This window comes from Thunnus maccoyii, chromosome 3 (genome assembly GCF_910596095.1).
Source record: "Thunnus maccoyii chromosome 3, fThuMac1.1, whole genome shotgun sequence".
In the NCBI taxonomy this organism is placed as follows: Eukaryota; Metazoa; Chordata; class Actinopteri; order Scombriformes; family Scombridae; genus Thunnus; species Thunnus maccoyii.
Window position 1 is genome coordinate 33,721,298 of NC_056535.1, and position 23,795 is coordinate 33,745,092.

The 23,795-nt window shown below is 38.2% G+C and overlaps 2 protein-coding genes across 15 annotated transcripts in view; one reads left to right on the top strand and one right to left on the bottom strand.

Moving 5' to 3' along the window:
- Nucleotides 1–23,795, bottom strand: part of LOC121894133 (dedicator of cytokinesis protein 3-like) — a 215,056-nt gene that overhangs the window by 35,374 nt on the left and 155,887 nt on the right. For all 11 annotated transcript variants that reach the window (XM_042406509.1, XM_042406510.1, XM_042406504.1 and 8 more), the window contains 5 exons: nt 23,108–23,168; nt 22,589–22,736; nt 20,674–20,762; nt 19,799–19,924; nt 15,113–15,237 (listed from right to left, as the gene is read on the bottom strand). In XM_042406509.1, the coding sequence (XP_042262443.1) occupies nt 15,113–15,237; nt 19,799–19,924; nt 20,674–20,762; nt 22,589–22,736; nt 23,108–23,168 (549 nt within the window). The remainder of the gene's footprint in view (nt 1–15,112; nt 15,238–19,798; nt 19,925–20,673; nt 20,763–22,588; nt 22,737–23,107; nt 23,169–23,795) is intronic.
- On the top strand, nt 42–13,307 carry LOC121894146 (butyrophilin-like protein 2). 4 transcript variants are annotated; one of them, XM_042406531.1, is made up of 7 exons: nt 42–539; nt 3,013–3,354; nt 5,072–5,110; nt 7,654–7,932; nt 8,125–8,271; nt 9,083–9,172; nt 11,424–13,307. In XM_042406531.1, the coding sequence occupies exons 1-6, from the start codon at nt 476–478 to the stop codon at nt 9,166–9,168; spliced, it is 957 nt and encodes a 318-aa protein (XP_042262465.1). In that variant the 5' UTR covers nt 42–475; the 3' UTR covers nt 9,169–9,172; nt 11,424–13,307. The 4 variants fall into 4 exon arrangements, with proteins under 4 accessions (XP_042262465.1, XP_042262466.1, XP_042262468.1 ...); XM_042406532.1 differs by having other exon boundaries at nt 8,125–8,262; XM_042406534.1 differs by having other exon boundaries at nt 3,013–3,192.

The following is a 23,795-nucleotide window of genomic DNA, read 5'->3' on the forward strand; positions in this document are numbered from 1 at the left end:
AAGGTCTAAAGTGTCTTGATCACAAAATTCACATCTTCCCATATTATGTTTTCCTGTTTTAAACTATGCAGTTTAATCTTGTATGATTAAAACCTAGCGCAGATATTATTGTTTCCTCTCTCGGGGTTCTTTCCGTGCTTCGTCATACCTACTTTCAATTTTTATACAAACTTCCTATTGTCTCCACTGCTGCTTAGGTATTTGGAGAAATGCCTCATCATTTCCGTTTCACAAAATTTCGCAACAGGCGCTGTGCCTCAGTCACCGGGCAGAATACTCGTGTAAACCACAGATGTATTACATCCAATACAAACACCTCCTTGGCCAGTCACGTCACCGCCACGTGACTTTGGTCACGTCGGGACTGGCCAGTCATGTCACCACCCCCAAAACCTGGAAGTTGTGGACGTGTGGCGCAGGTTTTTGAAACATCGTGCAGATACCGGCTTTATAACACTACGAGATCTTGACAACTATGAACCAACTCGTGTTTTTCTCTCTTCTGACGCTGCTTGCAGTATCGTTGGGCGATGGAAACGGTAAGAAAGCACATTCTCTGATTCTCTTCTGATAAGTGTGTGAAGCCGTAACACTACCCACCGAGGAAACACCGTTTGTCTTTTTTCGTGCGATTAATTTGCACGTCAGTATTTTTTTTTCTCTAACATACAGCGTATAAAGGCGTCATCTTTTAACTCTATAAACGCGTCGATAAATCCAGTGTCAGCAAGAGAAGCAGGACCAGCAGTTTGTCTAAACACTTGTTGAACAAGCAGAACTTTCGAGAAAAGGAATCGCCTTCATTCCCACCGGTGTTTCAGTTTAACGAGTGACATTGTTCATGTTTGGCCGAGTTTCTTTTTTAATAAGTTGTCAGTACATTCGGTACATAGTAATCTGTGTTTTTCTAAGTTAACTGTTTAACTTACGCGAGTGAAACTGAGTGCTGAGTTAGAAGCATTGACCTTGTTATTAGCAGCAGAGGGGGAGGGTCCCAAATTCATAAAAGGTGATTTTTGCAGATAATTAAATAAATATACTTCTGGAATGACTACTTTTGCGACACTTTTAAAGGGATATTAAAATGTACAGTATATATTTTAAACAAACTCCTGACTTGGTTCAAACACTGCTACATGACAGTTAATTACATACAAAGGAATTAAATGTATTTCAGTAATTTCTCCTCACATGTTAACCAGGCCAACTCTTACCTAGCCTTCTGACTGACATCCTCATTATGTTTTTACTGGGAGCAGAATTATCTGCAGAGGTCTTTTACTCTCCAAAACAAATATACACAGGGATTAAAACTGGTAAAACGCTGAATAAAGCAGTTTCACATAATAATCAGTGTTTCTCTAATGCTGTTTGGCAGAAAGAGGATGTCTGGGAGGGGCTGCTAGCCGAGCTGCTGCTAATGTTTGCTTAGCTTGTTTCTCTAATAACTTCCAGATGTAAGAAAAATCTTCCATCTGGTTTAATGATATACATAAAAACAACCAAGATCTATGTGGCTGTGGAAAATGTGGCTGAAAACTGAATGAAAGTTGGAAAACCACAACGCAGATGAATTATCTTGTATGTGTTAACTCTTTGGTAGATAGGTATGATGCCATTGACAGGTGACCAAATGAAACAGACCATACCTTGATTAAAATTACGGATTTTTCTGAGTTTGAAAATTGTTGGAAACATTTGGGATAATGTAAGTACACAACTCAATAATATATATAACATAGGTCTAGTTGTTTGTAGACATTTTAATGCGGAATAGTTACATATTATAGTTTTAATGCGGATCAGTTTGACAGTAGAAACTCGTACTAATTTAGCTGACATTGAATGCACCTCATTGGCTGCTTGTTACCAAGCAGATAGCTGTTGGGGACAGCCCCCTGGTGATTACAGTGCCTGGCTACGTATCTCATACAATACAATACATGACAAACTTTGAGCCTGTGATGTCAGCCATCACCTCCCATCCACTAGCCCCTCTCAGCCTAGACCCGTTCACATCAGTGGCAGAGGAGAGCTTCAGGTGCATATATGGTTCACGGGACATTATGTGCCAGTGTATTGAAACATACTGCAAGTACAACAACAGATGTACAGTATAGCTGATAATACGGAATGTAACATGATTGTTCTCTTTTTATGGCTTTAAGGCATTGTTATCACCAGTTTTTATATGTAGTGCATGGGTTCTCTTTTCTAAAAGTTCATATAATAGTGTTTGGAAAGTATTGTTAATTGAATTAATTGGAGTTTATAACTAGGCCTATCAGGCATGCCATTTCGGACATGATCTACTTCTCAGTACTCTGTCATAAACCAAATATAGCTACAGCTTTCTGAATTACTTTGTGCTCATCATATATCCATGTAAATTGTAAGGTTATGGGAATAAATAAAAATGTTTTTTGGCCACTAGGGTCAGTGAAAGAACAATGACATGTCACCTAATAAAGTTGTTATGGCAAACATTTTAGCATTTTAACAGTTGCCTATATCAATATTAATATTTTAGAGTATAAAAACTATAATGAAGGGGTGCCCTGGTGGCCTAGGGGTTGGGGCACTGATTGTGAACTGCAGTATCCCCAGTTTGTGACTGGCTGGGGTTCTTTACTGTATGCCGCTCCCCATCTTGCCCCTGGTATCCTGACATCTCTCTACTGTCGCTTCTCTCTCTTGTTCAGGATGTTGGCCTTGAGCCAGCTCGACCAGTTGTTCCAAACTGCTTAAGCAGTGGTGGAGCAAAATTTTGAATGCCCTTGTGTAATTAACAACTATTTTACATAAACAAAAATAATAAAAGAAACAATAACCTACAAGCTCAGAAACAAACTGTCAGAAACAGATAAATTGACAGATATGGGCATATATGCTGGTTGATGAGTAGCAAACTGCTTATTAACTGGTGCTTCAGAGTAATTGAAAGTGTTATCTAATTTTGACTGATTACCCTCTACTTAAACACGTTGATTAATGAATGTTTTTGTCTTCCAGGTCCAGGTGTCAAAGTGATCGTGGAAGAAGGAAGTGACGCCATTTTACCCTGTTCACTCAGCACCAAGGAGGACATTAAGTTCTTTGACTGGAGGAAAGATGGTCAGAAGAAAGATTTGAAGGAGGAGGTGTTCATGTACAATGAGGGCCAACACTACAATAATGGCCTTAATGGTCAAAGTGAGCGGTTCAAAGGACGAGTCTCACATTTTCCAGATGAACTGAAGTCAGGCAACACCTCCATAATCATCAGAAATACGAAGGTGGCTGACAGTGGAAACTACACCTGTGATTTTCCACTTCTTCAGCCATCAAAGACATTCATCATATGGCTTGTTGTCAGTGAGTGCTTTCATGAAACTGTTAAACTAACTTATTGATACTGATGGATATTGAGCATATCAGATTTTTATTATACTGGCAACACAGAAACATTTAAATCCAACACAGACACTATGTTCATAGCACAGGCTTATACATACTTTAGTTCCATTTGTCTGAATTCTTAAGTATTTATTAGTTGCAGTGTTTTTAATTCTAGTTTGTGTATTTGAGATTTGTCAAAAGCAGCATCATGTGCAGGGGTGGACAAATTAACACCTTTAAATGAGAGCAGACTAGAGATTAGAAGCATCTCTCAGTACACATGCATATACAGAGGTGACAGAATTAATAAGGCAGAAAATGATCATCAATATCATCAATAACAGACCATCACGTGGACTGTCTCATTTTCTACAAACTAAAACATGTACCATCAGCCATGCAATGCAATGCCATATTAATGAAAAAAAATTCTACACACACAATAACCACTCGTATGAACAGATTCCTCCTTAAAGTGCACGTACGAGTGATTTAAGACCATTTGTGACATTCATCAATTTTCTCGTATTCAGAATTTTCTGAGGTACGAATGAAATATATGAGCGGTCCAGAGATGTCATACGTGTCATGAATTGATCATCTCTGCCTTTCTTCACAAGGGAGAAACACTTGTTTGACTTACAATTGTAATGTCCTAATCTGAATTAATTTGGAGTTTTAAATATTATACCAAAATTGGCAAAAATAAATATATAACTAAAACAGACTTAATGGAAAATGAATACTCAATACTAAATTTTAATTTTAGATTTTATTGGCATATTTTGGCGCAGCAACTCCTACATTTCAGTAGTAGCTGGATAACTCCTCTCACTGACAACTGCCTGTGTGTCTCTCATAAATTATCTTATGTGTTTATGAACTGATCACTGAAAGCAGGACTTGAAGCTGCACAGTGTTTTTACTCTTTGGCAACTTTTTTTGTGAATGAAACTCACCCAAAAACAGAGCAGAACATGGAGTCTTATATGGTAATTTTAAGGGCATGGATTATACTAATGATCCAATCTCACCAACGAGCACCTCCTCATGAACAGGTGGCATTCACCGGGTTGAAACAAGCAATCAGGTAGTTAAGAGAGTTTGTTGAATCCGACTTGGAACACTTGTATGAGTGAAACCTCACAGAAAAAAGTAAGAGAGTTTTAGGATAAAAATATGGAAATGTTGTTGCATGAGGCCCGGTGGCCACTCGTGTCTTGGTCTGCTGATGCTGCATGTCAGAGGTCTCCACAGAACTCCTTTTCAAAAAAAGTCCTTAAACAACATACTTCTATGTTGAAAATACATGTTGATAAGAATTTAACATCTCATTTTAGGAGTATGAATTGTGTGCTTTGCATGTGTTTGTTACAAAGCTCACTTCTTCTATGTTTACACACTCATACGTGGTTTAGAAAGTTCTGGGTTAGCAAAACAAGATATCATGATGTCCAGATGGAGCAGTGTTGTGAGACAGATTATCCAGAACCAACAATGTCAGCCATAGGAAAACCAAATAACCTACAGCTTGACTAGCTGAACTGACCCTGTGAGAGAGGTCAAACTGTGAAATTCCATAAATATGAATAAGAACATGTGTCCAAACTTTTGACTGGTACTATAGGTTTACAAGTTTATGGCACACCAGCGCTCTGACGTACTGTGACTATGTTCTATTTTTGACTTTAAGGTCCTACCTTAAAGGACAGAGCAGCTGAAAACATCCCTGGTAAGTCCTGATTTTGATGATGTCACTGATATCTACATCTGCAAATGTGTGTTCTATAACTTTGGCTCTCTAGGCCTGGGTATCATAACAACAACAGCGTATCACTCACAATACCTCGACTTTGATGCAGATACTATCTTCACTTGATTATGCAGGTAGATACAGGCAAAAACTAATGGATTACATTGCAACAAGCTACATAATATTTGATCAATTATAATCTATATGAATAAATTTCATGGTTATATTTAGTTATCTACATGGTCCCTACATTAAATGTTGGTTTGGCTCTCCACATGAGATTTGTTGACAGTAAAAGAATATAGAAAGTCTCCAGCATTATCCCTTAAAACCTACCCTAAGGTTTTACAATCCAGCAGCATGTTGCTCCTAAATTAAGCTAAAAAAAAAAAAAAAAGTTTCATAGGATAATTAAGATAGCCAGTCTCAAGTTTGAACTTATCTAAGAACCAACGTCTGGTTCAGAGAAACTGATAGCAACTTTGGTATTTAATGTGAACATTTAATATTTCAATACTAAGATGTATCAGAATGACTTTGATACCTAATAAAAACAAATTTTGATACCCAGCTCTAGTGACCACCTCTATTTCACTGCCATGCATAGACTGACTGTCTTCACTATTCTTGAGCCCCATACTTTTTACAATTTGTCTCTACTTGCAGGTTGACGTGACAGAAACATCAAAGACAAGGCATTTAGTATGCTGCTCTATCGCCGGTCTTCATTCCCTTTTTGCCCTTTAGTTGAAATGAATATTTGGGAGGATATGCATGGCAACAACATACATTGCAAATTTAGATATCAGTGAAATCATTAGAAGCAGTGACATTTTAAGTTTGTAAGTAAACATTACAAATATAATATAATTTTTTATTTAAACTGCATCCATTGAAACCAAATCTATTTAGTTATGTCAGTTCTGGTAGTATCTTATATGTGCATTACTGGTCTGAACAGAGATTTCACAAGTTAATTAAGATAAACTGAAGGTCAATTTTTAATCTGGGCACAAATCATCCACCTCAACCAGGACAGGAAACCAGGGGATTGTGGCTAATTTCATTTCCACACTGTGCAGGACACTAAAGAATACAGGCTAATAATTCAATCATAGATGACAAAATCATGAGGAGATACCACAGAGGATGTAAAACTGTTGCATAGTGTAATACATACTTGTAGCGGCAGTTTCCAGACAGCAGAGTACAGGAAAAGTAACCCATTGTTTTACTCTTTCAGCAACTGTAAATATTGAGAATACTACATAACTTATATAAAGCTCGATCCTTTGTTTTATACCAGTATGGTAGCTGTAGAGCATTTCCCCCCTCGCGTCCTGGTAAAACACTGGAAGTGCACAGGTTGTGAGAAGTGAACCGTGAATAAACCACAGAGCACACAAAATAAATAGAGCCGCCAAAATTTCCAGTTAAACAAATGACAACATATAGTACACAATGTTTTTGTTGTTATTTCTTTTTTGTTGTTTTGTATTTCAGCAACATTTTGCAGGAGCATCAGTACTCCAAATTGTCATTACAGTGGAAACTGTCAATTATTTTTATGATAATTGAATAATCATTCAACAGTCCAAACTTCACATTGTAGAAGCTGAAAATGTTTTCTTGATAAATGACTTGATTGATTATTCTGTTGTCAGAATTGTTAAGGATTAATTTTCTTTTTGTATCAATAATAGTTAAAACATCTATATGTTTTCTAAAGCAGGGATTCCCATCCAGTGGTATTTGTATCCCAGGAAGGCAACATGTGTTGTGATTGATTGAACAGAGAGATCTGAGCAGTTTGGTAAAATTAATTGATAAATGGTTGAAATGGCCAGTTTCAGCTACTTAACGTGGTGGTAGTACAAATGTAAACCTGACCAAACCACCTTAACACTGACAGCTCAGTTGTATAAAAACTTGTTGGCTATCAATATTCACTTTTTATGCAATCAGTAGTGTTAAATAACATTAAGTTTAAAATCGCATAAAAAAACATTTAGAACACAACAGGTGGTGTCAATGATGGGCCACTCCAGTTCATCTGAAGGTTGGGAACGGCTGCGCTAAAATAACAAGGAAACTATTTGTAAATTAAATTAAATGGAAAATTGGGTATGCAAACATGTTGTATGATTGTACATACAACAATTGTAAATACTGATTAAGGGATATGAAATGTTAATAGAATATTATTCCAGTGAATTAATCTCTACATATTTTTAAAAACCCTTTATTCATTACTGAATTAGAAAAACTAGATAAAAATAAGATAATAACATATCACAATTTTTTTTAATTGGGTATCAATTGAGCATTGGTGAGCAGTTACCAGATTTTTTGGTTAAAATGTTAAAAATAAAGGTAGAATATTTTGAATATTGTGTTCTCCATTATTACATTTTTTGCAATAATTTCTCTCTGCTGCTCTGTTTTTAATATCTGTCTTAAACACACTGCATTTCACATGCACATCATATAACGACATTTCATATTCATTCATATATTCACAGGTGCAGCTCCAAAGCCATACACCATGATAGGTAATGCCACTGAGGACGGGGTGACAATGAAGTGTGAAGTTCGAGGTGCTTTTCCAGAGCCTAAGGTAGAGTGGCAGGACAGTGATAGAAACGTCCTTCCAGCTGATGAGCCACAAGTTTCAGAAAGAGGAGGCCGCTTCTACATTACTCTCCAAACTACTGTGAAGGAGACCAAAACCAACCGCTTTTACTGTGTAGCCAAGCAGGAGAACATCAGCCACATGGTTGATGCCGAGATCACTGTGCCTGGTGAGATTCCTCATAGTGGTGCCTTAATTCAATGCAATTTAATGCAAAACATTTTAGGTATGCATGTGTTGTCCTATTTAGGTAAAATGCACAACTGTAATTGTTGTATTTGTTTTGTTAATGTCCAAGGTGCTTTACATGATATGCAGTTACATTCTGATTGTTACATTTATTTTTTATAATGTGTTTCAGAGAAAATGTTCGAGGAATGCAAAGTGCCAGGTCAACGCTATGGTCACGACATCGGGATGTGGATTGGTCTGTTTTCACTTGGATGTGTTTTCGGAGTTGGTGGAACTGTGACATACTTCAAGTGCTTCAAAAAAAGAGGTAATGAAGGTAGGTTTAAACAATGGCTGACTTTCAATATCATCCATAATGTGCAGCAACATGGCTTACACTATATTTATAATATATATAATAAATATTAATGTTATTCTCTAATGTCTTATGTATGCCATTTGTGTTGACTGTAATGTTTAATGTATGTTTTTAAATGTGGACCCCATGAAGACTAGCTGTGCTGTAAAGCATAGCTAACGGGGATCCTAACAAATAAAAAACACACACTGATATGACAAAAACACTGTTTTTGTCATATCAGGTATACAGTACCTACGTAGACCATTATAATGGTGTTTTCCATCTATTACAAAATGCACTAACATTACATGTATTTGTGTGGTCTCTGTCCCAATACTGAATGATCAAACTAAAAATAACCAAGGAAGATCTTAAGAATCTTGAGATCATACATTACATTTTTTTACACACAAAGAAAAGAGAAATTACCTGATTTTGTGCTATCTTAAAAAATTCTGTTTCTACATCCATTAAGTAATTGTATATAACTTGCAAGCCACTTTATCATCCAGTCAAAGTGCACTTTAAAAGGTTTGGTTTAGTAAAACCACACTGGCTGGTATGTTTGCAAGAAAAAAGAAAGAAAAACACAGTGAAATAGCAACATGCCGTAATTTGAATGCATCATTTTCACATAAAAAAGGCCTAATATGCATTTTTGATAAATATATTGTATGGTGCTATTTTTTTGGTCATTGTTGTATTCCTATATATCTATTATTATGGACTGCTGTCTGTAAGCCAAATTACTCCTAGGGACATTAAAGCTTTACTCTACTCAATGCAGCGGCCGGAGAACCCAGGAGCCAAACTGCCAATGGCCATGCTGTACAGATGTTAGCCATACCACCTGAAGACCCTGAGGCCGTGTAGTGAGGTAAGAGGGCCAAGAAAAAAAGATGAAATAAGCTGACATAAAATTTCTCAGAGTTAGTGAATGGAGGTAGTAGCCTTCTAAGAAAATATTCTAGAACAGTAGTCTTCTACTGGTGGATTTTCTGTCAGTAACTAAGACTGCAACAAACACTGCTAGTGTTACCGATCAGCCTTCTGATTATTTTTTTTTTAGATTATTTGATTCATTGTTTATTCTGTAAAGTGTCAAAAGTGTTGACAAATTCCCATCAAAAGTTCTCCAAAGCCTAAAGAGAGGTCATTTAATAGTTTTCCTATGAGTAACAATATGAAACAGAAAAATATTGTGAACTAATATTGTAATAGTGTTTAACACAATTATATCTGCAACAAATTAAAATCCCGCATGAAGGGAAAACTAACTCTTAATGTCAGCCTAGAGAAATGAGTTAACTATCAAGACTAGTGTTAAGAACAAACCAATGTGTGGATAAATTACCAATTGTACCAGCCTTTAGGTCCCTACCTGAGAAAATATGTGCATACTCAAGTGGTCAGAATATTTGGCAGTGTACTGGGTAAAAATGCACTCTCATGCTTTTGGAGGAGACACCTGTTCTTAGGTTTTGTCTCAAATGTAATGGCCATAAAAAGGAAATGACAAAGCCACTGCCTGATAGAAAATATGTCATCTGCCATCATATAGGATTAGGAAGGATATTATGTGCATCTCCAAATTGAGAGAGGTGTTGTGCACAGTTTACACATGTAGCACAACACTGGTGACTTTATTTACTATTCAAACCTCCTGACACAACATGAGGATCTCATGGTAATAAATGATCTGTGCTTGTGGCCCACAACAAAATGAGAGATGATGTCTTTTCTCGGTACTTGCAACTTTTGCAGATTGTGGATTACTAATTATGCCGAAATTGCACAACCACTACAAAATATGATTTATGAAAAGGCAATGGCTGCTTCAGATAATGTGGTGTGGACGGAGGAGGGGCAAACAGGCTTTCACAAAGTTAAAACAGTTGATAGTTGACACCTGTCTTGCATGGCCACATTGTTAGGCCAGCCAAACTTGACCATTGAGAGATGTACTGCTTTGAATCCAGCTGCACTTCTCCCAACGCCTGCGGAAGGGCTTACCCACGATTGTGTGGCGATTACAGATGAATTGACCCTACCTTGCGCTGATTTGATTGACACACCTTTACCTGATGCAGACATTGTGATGTTTGTAGATGGTTCAGCAAGTAAACATGTAGATGAGAGTAACAAAGTTGGTTATGCTGTAGTTACACTGCATGAAGTATTAGAGTCTGGAGCTTTGCCTTCTAATTTCTCTGCTCAGGCAGCAGAGTTAGTTGCATTGTCAGCAGCGTGCCGGTTAGGAAAAGATAAGAAGGTCACAATCTGGACAGACAGTCAGTATGCTTCCTCCACTTTGTTTACCTTTGCGCAGCAGTGGAGGAATGCAGCTATGACGAGCCATGGGGTTACTCATGTCTCGTCAGGGGGGATGGTGAGATTAGTTGAATAAACGTATACAGCATATGGATTGGGGAACTATTTCAAAAAATATTGTTCACAATGTTTGATTTGTGCAAAAAACAATCCACAGGGACATTATAAGGTTAAATCAGGCTCTTTTCCAGAACCTGGGTATCCTTTCCAGTACATTGAGATGGATTTTATCGAGTTGACAAGATTTGGAGAGAAAAAATATGCATTAGTGATTGTGGATAAGTTTTCAAAATGTTTTGAAATATTTCCTGTAGGAGATCCAGACGCTATAGCAGTTGCAAAGGTTTTGTGTAGACACATTGTACCATCTTTTGGGATACCAGAAAAGATTTATTGTGATAATGGGACACATTTTGTAAATACAGTGACTACTAAAATGTCCCAAAGTCTTGGGATACAGGTCAAATACCACTGTGCCTATCATCCACAGTCAGCAGGCTTAGTGGAGAGGACAAATCAAACTATAAAAAGTAAGATAAGAAAGGCGATGGCAGAAACTGGGAAAAATTGGGTTTACTGTTTACCTTTGGTTTAAACTGAAATGCACATTACACCCACCAAAGATGGTTTGTCACCCTTCGAGGTCTCATTTGGTAGAAGTTACCAAATTCGTGAACTACAACACAAACCAGCTCAGGAAGCTGAGGACAGTCTAGCTGACTACATGAGAAAAACCTTATGTCAAAGACAGTTGCGTGCAAATGTTTTACCACCATATTTGTTTGATATTATTTCAGAACCGGAATCTCAAGCCAGGTGACCTGGTCCTGATCAAGGTGTTCCGGAGAAAAAAGTGGACTGAACCACAGTGGGAAGGGCCTTATAGAGTTCTACTGACCACTCCAACAGCAGTTCGAGTTGAGGGCCGAACCACGTGGATACTCTCGTTTACAAGGCACATTGTAAACGAGTGCCACCGGTGAGTGAGTAGTGAGTCCGTACTGCCTTCTCAGCCACTCCTCAGGTGACCTGTGAGTCCGGCTACACAGGGGGCGCTGTGCAGATAGAGGTGCAGTGTCATCTCAAACCGGTGAAGATTCGGTGTTTTTTCAAAGTGAAACTTAAAGAATTTGTTTCCTGACATCTTGGCATCTGGTGTTGATGCCTCAGTTTTAAACCAAACAGTCTTCAAGGCAACTGGAAATGTGTTGCCAGCACTACGACCTTCTTCAGATTGGAAGTTTTCTGGGTTTAAGATTCTCAGTGCTGGGAGTGAACCCCTGTTTGGGCCGTTTGAGACCCGAAATTAAGTTTGATTGTTTTGCTCAAAATCTAGTACTTTCTGATTCCTCCTCTGTGAAAGTAGGAAAGATCCCAAAACTTTTCTGCTCCACGATTTCGAGTCCTTGTACCTTGAATACTGGCGAACCATCTCTAAACTATTCACAGGTAGTGATGGGCAGTGCGTGCGCACCTTACGTCACAGTGCCAGACATCCTTGGGACATATCTGCAGACTGATGTAATGTTTCTCTGTGGATACTACATGTACGCTAGACTTCCTGGCTGGGTGGGTCGCTGTGCAGCTGGAGAGCCGACTGATCACTCCTTCATTGTTTCAGCTATGCCCCACCCTGGTGAACTTCTGGGTAAGCAGCGTATGAGGAGAGATGTGAGTCAGCCGCATGATCCTGTCTGGGGCTCTAATGTTCTAGAAGTCATGCTGTCACTTTTTCCGTCTCTTCGTAAACACCACGCTGGCTATGTGGCAGGCTGAACGAGAGGAGCCTCGTAGGTGCCTCATGCTGCACATACATTCCTGCTAATGATGACGAGGGAGGAACCATTCAGCAGGCAATTGCTAATCTGACCTCATTGTGTGATGCTGTTGATCATGATTCAAAATTTGGCAGGTCCTGGTTCGTAACCGGTCCATGGTACGCTGTCTTTTTCAAATTGTTATCTCCAATCACTCTATTTCTGATTCTGATCCTTGTAATTGCTTGTTGCATCATTCCCATTATCAAGGCACTGATAAAGAAGACTGTAACTATGGTCATGCACCGGGAAGCGAGATACCATGAGCAAATTCGACTTCTGGATCTGTGATGTAATGTTACAAAAGAAGGATTCTTTATGACGTTAATATTGAAAATCGTGAGAAGTGATATTGACTGATGATTCTGATGGAAACGTCACTTACAAATGTGATGTATTTTAACCATTTAATACAATTATGTTGGTATAATTGAAAATGTCATAATTATTGATGAAGGCATTATTAATCATTATTAATCATTAGTAATTAATTACTAACTTAGAAATAGCTACTGTTGGTTGATTTCATTATGATTGTAGTATTTAATCATGTAACCATGTATCACTTTTTGAATCCACTCTTAAAACCATGCTTGTTTATGATGATTTTATATATATATATATATATATATGTATGTATATATTTGGCGGCAGGGCCTTGAGGGGAACACTATGATAGTCATATGGACATCATGGTCATCATGTGGAAGGGAGAGCTCTGTAAAGCTTTGTCTAGGTCTGTTAGAAGGAATCTGTAAACAACTAAAGGTGCCTCCCAAGGGCATCAAGGCCGTCAATATATACCAGTGACTTTCCTTTGTCTTGTCAGAATTCTCCACGGAGACTCTGCAGACTCTCTGTGTCTGTAACTGTGTCTGTGTCTGCCCTCTCTTGGGTCTCAGTCAATGAGCTTGTAGATAATTTCAGTTCTAAAATTACAAATGTTATTGATGCCATTGGACCCACTAAGTTGAAGATTGTCTCTGGTAAGAAAAGATCTCCATGGAGAAATGCCACGCTGGTCAGACCAGAAAAAAGTGTCAAAAAGCTGAATGCAGGTGGTGAAAAACAAATCTCCAGGTTCATTATGACATCTATAAAGAGAGACATCACATTTATAATTTGGAATTGAGAATTGCAAGGCAGTCCTTCTTCTCTGACATCATTGCCAAAAATAATAATAATGCACGTGCCTTATTTGCTACTCAACAGGCTAACAAACCCTCCTGTGTCAGTAGCCCCTGAACTTCTATCCACCAAGGCCTGCAATGAATTTGCCTCCTTCTTCACTGACAAAATTCTAAAAATTAAACAGGAAGTCAGTGCCTCCATATCAGGTACAGGATATGTGTTGTCTCTGTGTCCACTTAAAATCAATTCAGGTAGTATGACACGATTTTATCCCATCAACCACAAAAACCTGGCAGACATTATACAATATCTGAAATCCTCCTCTTGCTGCCTTGCTATTCTGCCTACAGGCTTTTTCAAAAATGTTTCAAACTGCATGGCCTCAGATCTTCTGAAGATTGTCAACACATCTCTTCTCTCAGGTGTCTTCCCACACACCCTGAAAACTGTCGTCATCAAGCCACTCTTAAAAAAGAACAATCTAGACCCATATTAAACCTCCCCTTTTTATGTATCATTGAAAAAGCTGTTTTTCAACAGCTGAACACTTTCTTTGCACTAAATAACTGTTTTTATGTCATGATTTCGACCACCCCACAGCACTGAGACTGCTCTTATTAAGGTCTTCAATGGCATCCACTAAAACAGAATTTCAGTCTTAGTATTACTGGATCTCAGTGCTGCATTTGACACAGTTGACCACAACATATTACTAGACTGACTGGAAAACTGGGTGGGACTTTAATTATCACCTCTTTAGCGGTAGTACTATCCCTAATAAGTACTACGCTGTATTATCTTTATATAAATTATCTTTCTTTGTTTTCCAAAATTGCATTTCTTCATATAGTTGAGAGAGGTTTTTATGACTCTTTTGTGTGTATGTCTTAATGTCAGGGTTCCTGATGTTTCCAGTAACTAGACCAATTACTAACTGTCTGGAAAATATACTTTCAACCCATGTTAGCTGCATGTATGTATGTACGGCCCCAAGGCACCTGAGGCTAAAAGTAACTCCAACTTTTCCTCACTTATTTCTGAGGCAAAGAAAGTTTGATGGATTATTTAACAAGCCTTCTTTGGATGTCAATAAATCTAATTTCATTATATTTATTGCCAAAAACAAAAGTTACTGTAAATCTAATTTTTGCCTTTTCATTGGATTTAACTTGCACAGGTCCAATCTACAAAATTTCTTGGTGTTTTACTTACTGAAAAATTGACCAGGAAAACTCATATTCATTTAGTTTGCAGTAAGATAACAACATAAATTTGTATTTTAAATAAATCAATAAAGTATGGTTCATTGGTTCATTGCGGATTTGTGTTACTAACGCTTTACTCTGTGTATTTATTCACGGAGGAGCTGAGCTGTTCCATCTGACTAGAACAGACTTGATACCTATAACATAACATTAAACAGATTTTTTCCAGACAAATTCATTTGATTCACACCAGATGTGAAAATCATTGGGATAAACAAAAAGTCATTTTTAAGTGTATACAAAGTGTTCATGGTGGGACCTTTCCTTTCCTACCTTGAGTATCTCTCCATCAGCGTAGAGCACATAAACTGTGACTTCTATGTTTTTCTGAACGCTCTTCCCTCCTCTCTCAAAATCTCCTCGCTCCAGTGTCAGGTACAGGTCGTTACGGATGTCACCTGGGAATGGGATGGACACATAAACATACAGAATTTGCAGTTTATTCCACATTTCAAATGAGAAATAAATTGAAATGTAAATATGACAAACATGCACAGATTGCTTTATTTATATAGCACCTTTCAAAACTAAGGGTCAAATCCACTAAGAATGGATTATGCCCTCTAATAGCACCATGAATTGCACAGCATTTGCCCCCACAATCTGCTCTGTTTTAAGGTCCTATTCACAAAAGATCCTCTCCAAACTGAGAAAGACGCTGTGTGCATTTATGCACAGCAGCAGTAACTTCATTAACACCGGATCAGTCAGGATCTGATGGTAATTAATGTTCTGTGTTCTGCTACACATCTTTACAGGTCAGCTGTTACACACAGATTCCAGATGTATACGGTGGGATTGTTTGTAATAAAGCAGCCCTTCAGTGCTGTCAGGATATTTTTAAGTAGCTGAAAGTCCGAGATAAGCCTAAAACCTCACACCCACCGATCCCCCCGAATGTCTGACTGAATATTTCACTCTTATATATATATATAATATCTAATATCTAATATCATTCAATATCATTCAAGCCTCACAAGCTTGAAGGTTTGAGGAGAGAGAGACAGAGTGAGGAGTGACTGTGCACGCAGTTAACACCAACTATCTGAAGACGCTAATAACTCCACCACAACTGCATGTGGCAGTTAGCGCTGGTCTTTGTGAATTAGACTGTTTTTGCATTGATGCTTATTTGCATAGAAAGGGGCCAATTTTGCATCAAATGTATGAAAATTACTTCATTTACATACATGCAAATGGCACAGGATGTTTTTTTTTTAAACATGCATACTACCACTTATACCTGCTACATTTACAATAGAAAAGACGCAGATATTCTATGTATAATATGCATGTCAGCAAACACAGATGGAGACACACATAGTGTCTCACACACATTTAAAGCTGAATACCTCTGACATACACAAGACTAATGACCTGTGTTGAAGTATGAAGATCCATTCATCATTTCAGCTTGTCCTTATAGAGGAGATGTCATCCAAGATGAGAGTTAAATACTCGCTCCATCACTGCCCGAGGGGAGGACACGAGTGTGTGATATGCATGATTAATGTGTGTGAAAGTGGTGTGAAAGATTTTCTGCATACAGTATGTGTACAGATGTTTTTAAAATTCAACCTTAATCCCTTCTGTGTTTTTGAATGCAGCTGTATCATTTTCTGTGTTTCACACCCTTCACCACTTGCCTTTTGAGAACTGGGTCACGAAACTGTTTGAAGTAACAGGTTATCCATTTTAAAATTGACAATCAAAATGCAGGTAAGCTCACAGTGTCTTGTCGTCACTGTGAGGTTGCCACGCAACCAACGAAGACTGCAAGAAGTCACTGCCCCTTGAGAGAAACAGTACCAGGAAGCACATAACTCCCCTGTAACTCCCCCATAAAAACACAACTTGCCTCCACAGTTAATATATAGATATGAGAATGGTCTCAATCTTCTCCTCTAACGCTCAGCAGGAGCACAAGCGTATTTCCGAAAACATCTAACTATTCCTATAAAATAAAATGACTGGATGCTAACAGAAGAGAAATCTCATCTGTTGATGAGAGCATCCAGTCTACTTACTTGTTCACGTTTCCTCTCTTGCACTTATTTGGATTTACCTTGTCCTTTGTGGTAAAAATGTGTAAAATGTTCAAAAACATTTTTGAACATAATAATAAAAATTAATAGAAAAATAATTAAATAATCGAAATTAATAATAAACTTAATAATAATAATAATAATTGTGACTTTGTGTAATATGACTCTAAGAAACCTGACTCCTTGGTTGTTTGCACCTAAGTGTGAAATCCCACCCATGGCACCAGGTTTACAAAACTAGAGATCCCCCTCTGCTCACTCTCTTTCCCCTCAAGGCTTCTGCTGCTCAGCTCTCTGCTCTCTGGTGTGGCCTGCTCACTGAAGACACACACAGAACTCTTTTCTCTACGGCAGAAGATGCGAGAGCCTGCCCAAGACTCAGCAACTAAGTTATCTAGTGCCAGCAGCTACCACACAAGTCTGCTAGCTGATTTAACAAGCACAGGAGCCACAAAGCAGAGTAAACTTGCCGCTAACTCTGTAAGGACTGCACAAAGGAGTGACCTGGGCCCTCTGGCCAGCACTATTGGAGCACCGTCTACCCAGCAAAGTCTGCATCCTTCAGCCTTGGAGCCAAATCTTTCTCAGCCTGACTCATCCACAGATCCACCAGCTAAGAAGCAGAACACCACAAAGCATCTCTTTCTCCATGGACTTGGTAACAACTGGGCATAGCCTAGCAAGATATAGTGAAGCATAGCATGGCTAAGCAAGAATGTTTAACTCAGGCAATATACTGTACATGTATTGATTTGGCGAATATTATTCATTGAACTATTGTTATGATGTCCTTTTTGTGATGGTCAGGTTATTGCATAGTCACTCCGCCAAGTTAATGTTAGCATAACTTGACACACGTTACATCCAGTATCTAGGCCTTGCATGCAACTAATCTCTTCCTAACCTGGCACCTTTAGCCTACACCAGAGAAACAGAGAACCACACAGTTAAGTGGTTTAAAACCTGGCTCTGCACACTGCTTCAGGCAGCAGATGTGGTTTAAGACACCACATGGTCTGGCCTTTTGTTTCTATAGTTCACTCTGTCGGCCATATTGCCTGCATGCCATGTGCTCACTCACCAAGTGACTTCAGCCATCTTGCATATACACACACACAAACACACACACACATATACACTTGTATATAGATACATTTAGTTAGATTAATATTGTGTGTTTTGCTCTTTTACCTTTTTGTTAAATAAATGCCTTTGGATATACACGCTGTCTGTTTAATGTTGCACAATAATGAGTTTTGCCAACCTCTGCTCTGCAAAGAACTCCAAAATCCTTCAACCTTAATTAGTTATTATGGTAACTGTGGTTATAGTTATTAAGTTCATTATTAATCAGAGTTCCAAATTGATAGCTTAGTAAATTTTGAGACTGAATTGAATCTTTTTCCCTGACTCCAGGGTGGTGCCTCGCTATTATTAATTCTTACTAATAATTTCTATTGATTATAATAATCAATAATTATCTTTGATAATCATTAAATACTGCTGATAGCCAAACTTGTATCCAATGCCCAACAAAATGGTGCCCCGTGTGATGATATTGTTGGCAATTATTCGTAACTGTGCAATATTAATTTCAGCATAATTTTGGCCAGTACCAAAACGAACTAAAGAGACGCCACTTTGCTTTACAATGAGAGTTACTGGAAGCTCACATCACTACATCTGACACTTCTTATTTGCTGTGTTAGCAAGCATCATGTGATAAAGAATCCATCACACTTTCCACCAGTTGTAGTGACTTTGTTCCATGCAGAACTTCATTTTGTTTGTCTTTGTAATCTTGGAGGGAATGATTATACAGAAGACAAATTCCAGAAACTGTAACATAGATCTTCTCCCACAGCTAATAAAACATCCTGGGCCATCGCTACATTACTTTCTCTTTATCAGTTATGTGACAGATCACTACAGCACTTTAGGGCAAAGTGTACTTAATTTGCTTAAAGTGAAACTTTTTAAACTTTCAACCCCTCTCTTATTGCTGCATTACATGCCGATCCAGTGTCAACACAAGGCCTTCGGAAGCAATAACTTGTGTCCCAGAGAAAATGAATCATCTCCTCATGTTGTGATGGGATACATGTCTTGTCTGCATCCAGAGACAGTTTCCAAACTGTATCTCTCTGGATGCAGACAAGATATTCATGCATGTCTTATTGCATTGCATGTTTGGGGCAGGCTGGAGAAACAGCCATAAAACCACTAGAGTCCTTATATAAACAAACCTTAAAAACTCTGGATAAAAAGACGATGCATTATCATAACTGTAGGATACAGAAGAAATACAATTTACTGGGCTTTGAAAATTTTAAATTATATTCAAATTTGTGCCTTGTTTATAAAATTTTAAATGATTAGGCCCCTCCTCCATTATGTGACTGTGTATTTTCATTCAGTGAACTCTATAAAATCCTCTATAAGAGATTGTACTGGACCATTTTGTCACACTGCATTCGGACAGTCAGCTTTCTCTGTAAAAGCCACGACTCAGTGTGACGTCCCACCTGATGACCTGAAGAGCTGCAGCTCCATCAGTACGTTTAAAACCGAATTAAAAAGTCTGCTAAAAGCTGCTCAGCTCTGTAACCACTGACTCTACATTTTATCTCATGGTCTTCTCATGAATGCAAATAATCCTTCTTTCAAATTTTCAAGCATTCATTGGTCATTCCTAGTTGACATTGTGTGTGTGTGTGTGTGTGTGTGTGTGTGTGTGTGTGTGATGTGTAACTTTGTTTAATGTGTGCTGTCTGTTTTTTGCTTTGTACTGTTTTGTTATTGTGCTGTTATATGTTTTAATTGTGACCTGCAAAGGGGCCGCAACTGAAAATGAGCTGTAAGCTAACTCTAGCTAAATAAATAAATAAGTGATGTCGCTGAATCACTGACTCACCTGGCATGATGACATCAGGGAAGCCCAGTTTGCGTGTGATGGCCACCCCCCTGCTGAAAATGAGTGGGTTCTCTCTGCGGACCTGCTCCATGTCGCCCCTCAGCAGCTGCAGAGAGATGATCAGACCTGCAGGGATGGAAGCAAGAGAGCGAAACGGAGAAGAAAGAGACGAGATACATGAAGTAAAGCTGGAAGTATGGAAGTATGGAATAACCAAATTTTCCTATAAGGCATGAAAACACACTGGTTACAACCTCCTCTCAATAAGACCATACGTTAGATGATACATTTTGGGAACACGGGAGTTCACTAACTTTAACACGTGGGCACAAGAGGCTGAGAGTTCCCTGCAGTGACACTAATTAAGATGATTTTCCAGCTGATGTCAAGTGATGACATGCTTGTGTCATTCAGAGTGAGAGCTGGTTTCCAAACAAGTCAAAGGTTTGTGTGTTTGTTTTGAAAGTTCATGAGTTCTGTGTTTGTGTGTCTAACTTTTTATTAGTTTATTAGTGTCTGTAAAGTTATAGATAACCTGGTTATTAATGTTATGTTTCCTGTCAGAAAACACTGACATCTTTATCTTGGAGTTGATCTTTACAGTAATTATTAACAGATGACAGTATTTGGATAAATTAAACAGCATTTGAATGTACAACTACAGTAAGTCATCTAAAAAAAAAATTGAAATTGATATGGTTAATTTCTGTGCTGTCAGCTGATCAATTTACCACAAATACATTTGATCAGATTTGGGTTAAATGCATCTGATCTGCTCACATATCAATTAATCATACTGACACTGTCACACACACACTCAAGCTGTTTCCAGTCATAATTACGGTAGCACTAGATACACATACACTCTGTCCTACCGTAGTTGGTGCTGGGAGCGGTGTATTTGGTGCTGGACTTGCGGATGATGTTCTCGTGGATCTGGTACCATTCATTCTCGTTGTTGCAGCTGGAAAGCAACATAAATCTCAGGTCTTATCAAGCAGAAAACATTTTTGTGACTCATTTGGGAGAGGCTTAGTTAATTGTAATTAATTGCAATTGCAGCTAACACTGCACAGGAGCTATACTGCAGTCAAGCAGAAGGACTAGCTGGAATTTGAAGTAATAAAGATGATAACAGCTCATCCATGTCCACAGCATCAGCTGAACAATAAGCAAGTAGAAATACTGGTGGATTCTAGTAGTTATTTATTATTTATCTTTGCTGGCGGATGTGAAGAATTGTGCTACAGGGCCACTAACATGTTGGCATTTTCAGTCACATAGATGTCACACAAGAAGCTTGAGAAGCAGGAACCCCGAGGTACAAAGAGAGGATGTGTAACCACCCATGAAGCATGAACCCCCCTCAGGAGTTCAGCTAAGGTTGCTGTGAGGCCTCACACACACACACACACACACACACACACACACACACACACACACACAGAGTTTGCAGAGGCAAGGGAATTCCTCTCGGCTGAAACTTCTTAAGACTTGCCTGCAGGAGCCCTACAGTGCTGACAGTCACAACATGATGTAACTATGACTGTGTGTGTGTGTGTGTGTGTGTGTGTGTGTGTGAGTGAGTGGGTGTGAATAAGTCTGTGTTGTATGAAGAATGGAGTGCTGATGGCATTATAAGACTGCAAAAACTACTGTGTGACACAACAGTGAAGTGGCTGTCTGTAGCTTATGGGACATTTCTCCTACATATTGCAGTATCAGTGATAGACAGAGTGAGAAAAAAAAGGTTAGATGAGGTGAGAGACTGAGGAAATAAAGGGTTAAGCAGAAGAGAAGAAGGAAAAGGTCATTGGCTGAGGAGACAAAGGGACAAGAGTGAAGAATATGATGTAAAGATATCCTCCTCTTTTACTGTCTCATCTTTAACCTTTTGTTCTTTTCTTCTCACTGACCTTTTCTATCAGATTCATTTGTCACTAATTTTGCACTCAACTTCTTTTCCTCTGTGCCCCAAAATGTTCAGTTCAGGACAACAGGATATAGTTTTCAAGTTGTGGAGCCTTTTGTTTGTGTCCATCTTTTGAACCTCACCGCTAAATCCTACACACTGGTCCTTTAATGAATTCCCATATACTACATCTTATTCCCTGACAGTTGTGAACATGCAGTACTCTTTCCTTTAACTAAAAACTAAAGAACCCTTATATTTGTATTGTCAGGCTCTTCCTTATATCAAATGAATGGAACTATGATTTTATTTACTAATTTCTCTGTGAGTTCTTGCTCCCAGATAAATTTTAATGCCTGGTTCATAGCTGTTAGCAGTGCTACAGAAATAGATTCATTTTAGTGTGATGACTCAGTTTAGCATTCAATAAAATGTGTTTTAATCAGCAGATCTTCAGCCTGAGAGTATGAACCAGTTAGGCTGAAAAGTTAAGTTTTTCAGAGGTCAGAAGGTAGCTGAGTTATATATAAACCTAGTTTCACTGAATATATCGAAAATAAGCAGTCAAAATACTCAGACCAGTGACATGTAGTAATGTAATGTGAGCACAGGTCTGCTATGGGTTTTAATGCTCATAAAAGACTGAGTAGAGTAGAATTAATAGAAGATAAAATATATATATATCATCACTGTGTATTTGTTTGACATATTTGTTATCAGATAATATATCTGAGGAGAATTAAACAACGTGTAGACTGCTTGGATTGACTTTTCTGAGCAGCACATGATGAGATTTTAATTAACACCAAACATTATAGCATGTATATAGAGTGTGTGTGTGTGTGTGTGTGTGTGTGTGTGTGTGTGCAGCCACTTACGTGTAGACTTTCAGGACAAAGTCTTTCTCCTCTTTGAGCTCTGAGATGGTCTGCAGAACGTCACTCATGGCCAGGACAGCGCAGCCGTACGGTCTGCGGTACTGAACGTGTGGAGGGCCCTTCTTACTGTCATTCAACAGCATGCGACCTGCAACAGGAAGTGTGTGTGTGTGTGTGTGTGTGTGTGTGGTCATTCAGCAGCACACATACATAAAATTGTCTCTGAGTTGGAAGTAAACAATTACAAAAGAGAAGCACATTTAAAAAGATGAAACTACATATTGTGCATACTGCATGTTTTCTGACATGAACTTAAGTTTAGAATGTAAGTTACTGCAAAGATACTCAGCTTCATCATGTCATATTCTACTTTGTTTCCTTCTTTTGTAAATTATTAATCAGTCATGTAGCAGCACTACAAACTACAGTCTCAAAAATGACCTTGGACACTCTGACACTCTCAACATATTTTGTCCACACCTTCCTGTATGTTTTACTGTATGTCTACTACAGTCTTACCTGTTCTGATGACCTGTGAGACGATGTAGAGATCTCTCTTCATGTCTTTGTTGCTCAGGTCCTGCACAGTCCAAGAGAAAACAAAACGACACAGTTACTGAAAATACAAGTTCGAATTCAGCACTGATGTTTTCTTGTTCTGTTAATAAAATTAATCACATCAGAGCAAGCAAATATCAAGATTCACGCTCAGATTTATAATGTAGAAGTGCAGGACTGACGATTCTTCTGGATTTCCTCCTGCGGTACTTTTTAGACATTTGCCCCAAACACCAAAACAGCAAAGTTAGATTGAAATAAAGCTGCAACAATTAGTCAATTAATCAATTAACTGATTAACAGAAAATTAACTAAGTAATTAATTGATAATTGATTAATAGATTTAATAATTTTTCGAACAAAAACCCAAATAAAAACAATCGGCCTCCAGCTTCTCCAATTTGAAGACATTTTAATACATCTCCTTGTTGTGGGAAATTATGATGCATTTCACTTATAGCTGACAACTCATAGACTAAACTATTAATTGATTAATTGAGACAATAATCAGCAGATTAATTGACAATGAAAATAATCATTAGTTGCAGCCCTACACTGAAATTAACCGATGTTATCATGGGAAGCAAGAAAAAGCATATTTTACCTTCTATGTAAACTGTGCCTTTTAGTCTCTTTATATTATTTTCTA

Bases quoted from the DNA above. Each gene is read 5' to 3' on its own strand.
- LOC121894146 (XM_042406531.1), top strand. From the start codon at position 476: ATGAACCAACTCGTGTTTTTCTCTCTTCTGACGCTGCTTGCAGTATCG. The intron at 3,355-5,071 runs GTGAGTGCTTTC...TTTGACTTTAAG, and splicing joins CATCATATGGCTTGTTGTCA to GTCCTACCTTAAAGGACAGA. The intron at 5,111-7,653 runs GTAAGTCCTGAT...ATATATTCACAG, and splicing joins AGCAGCTGAAAACATCCCTG to GTGCAGCTCCAAAGCCATAC.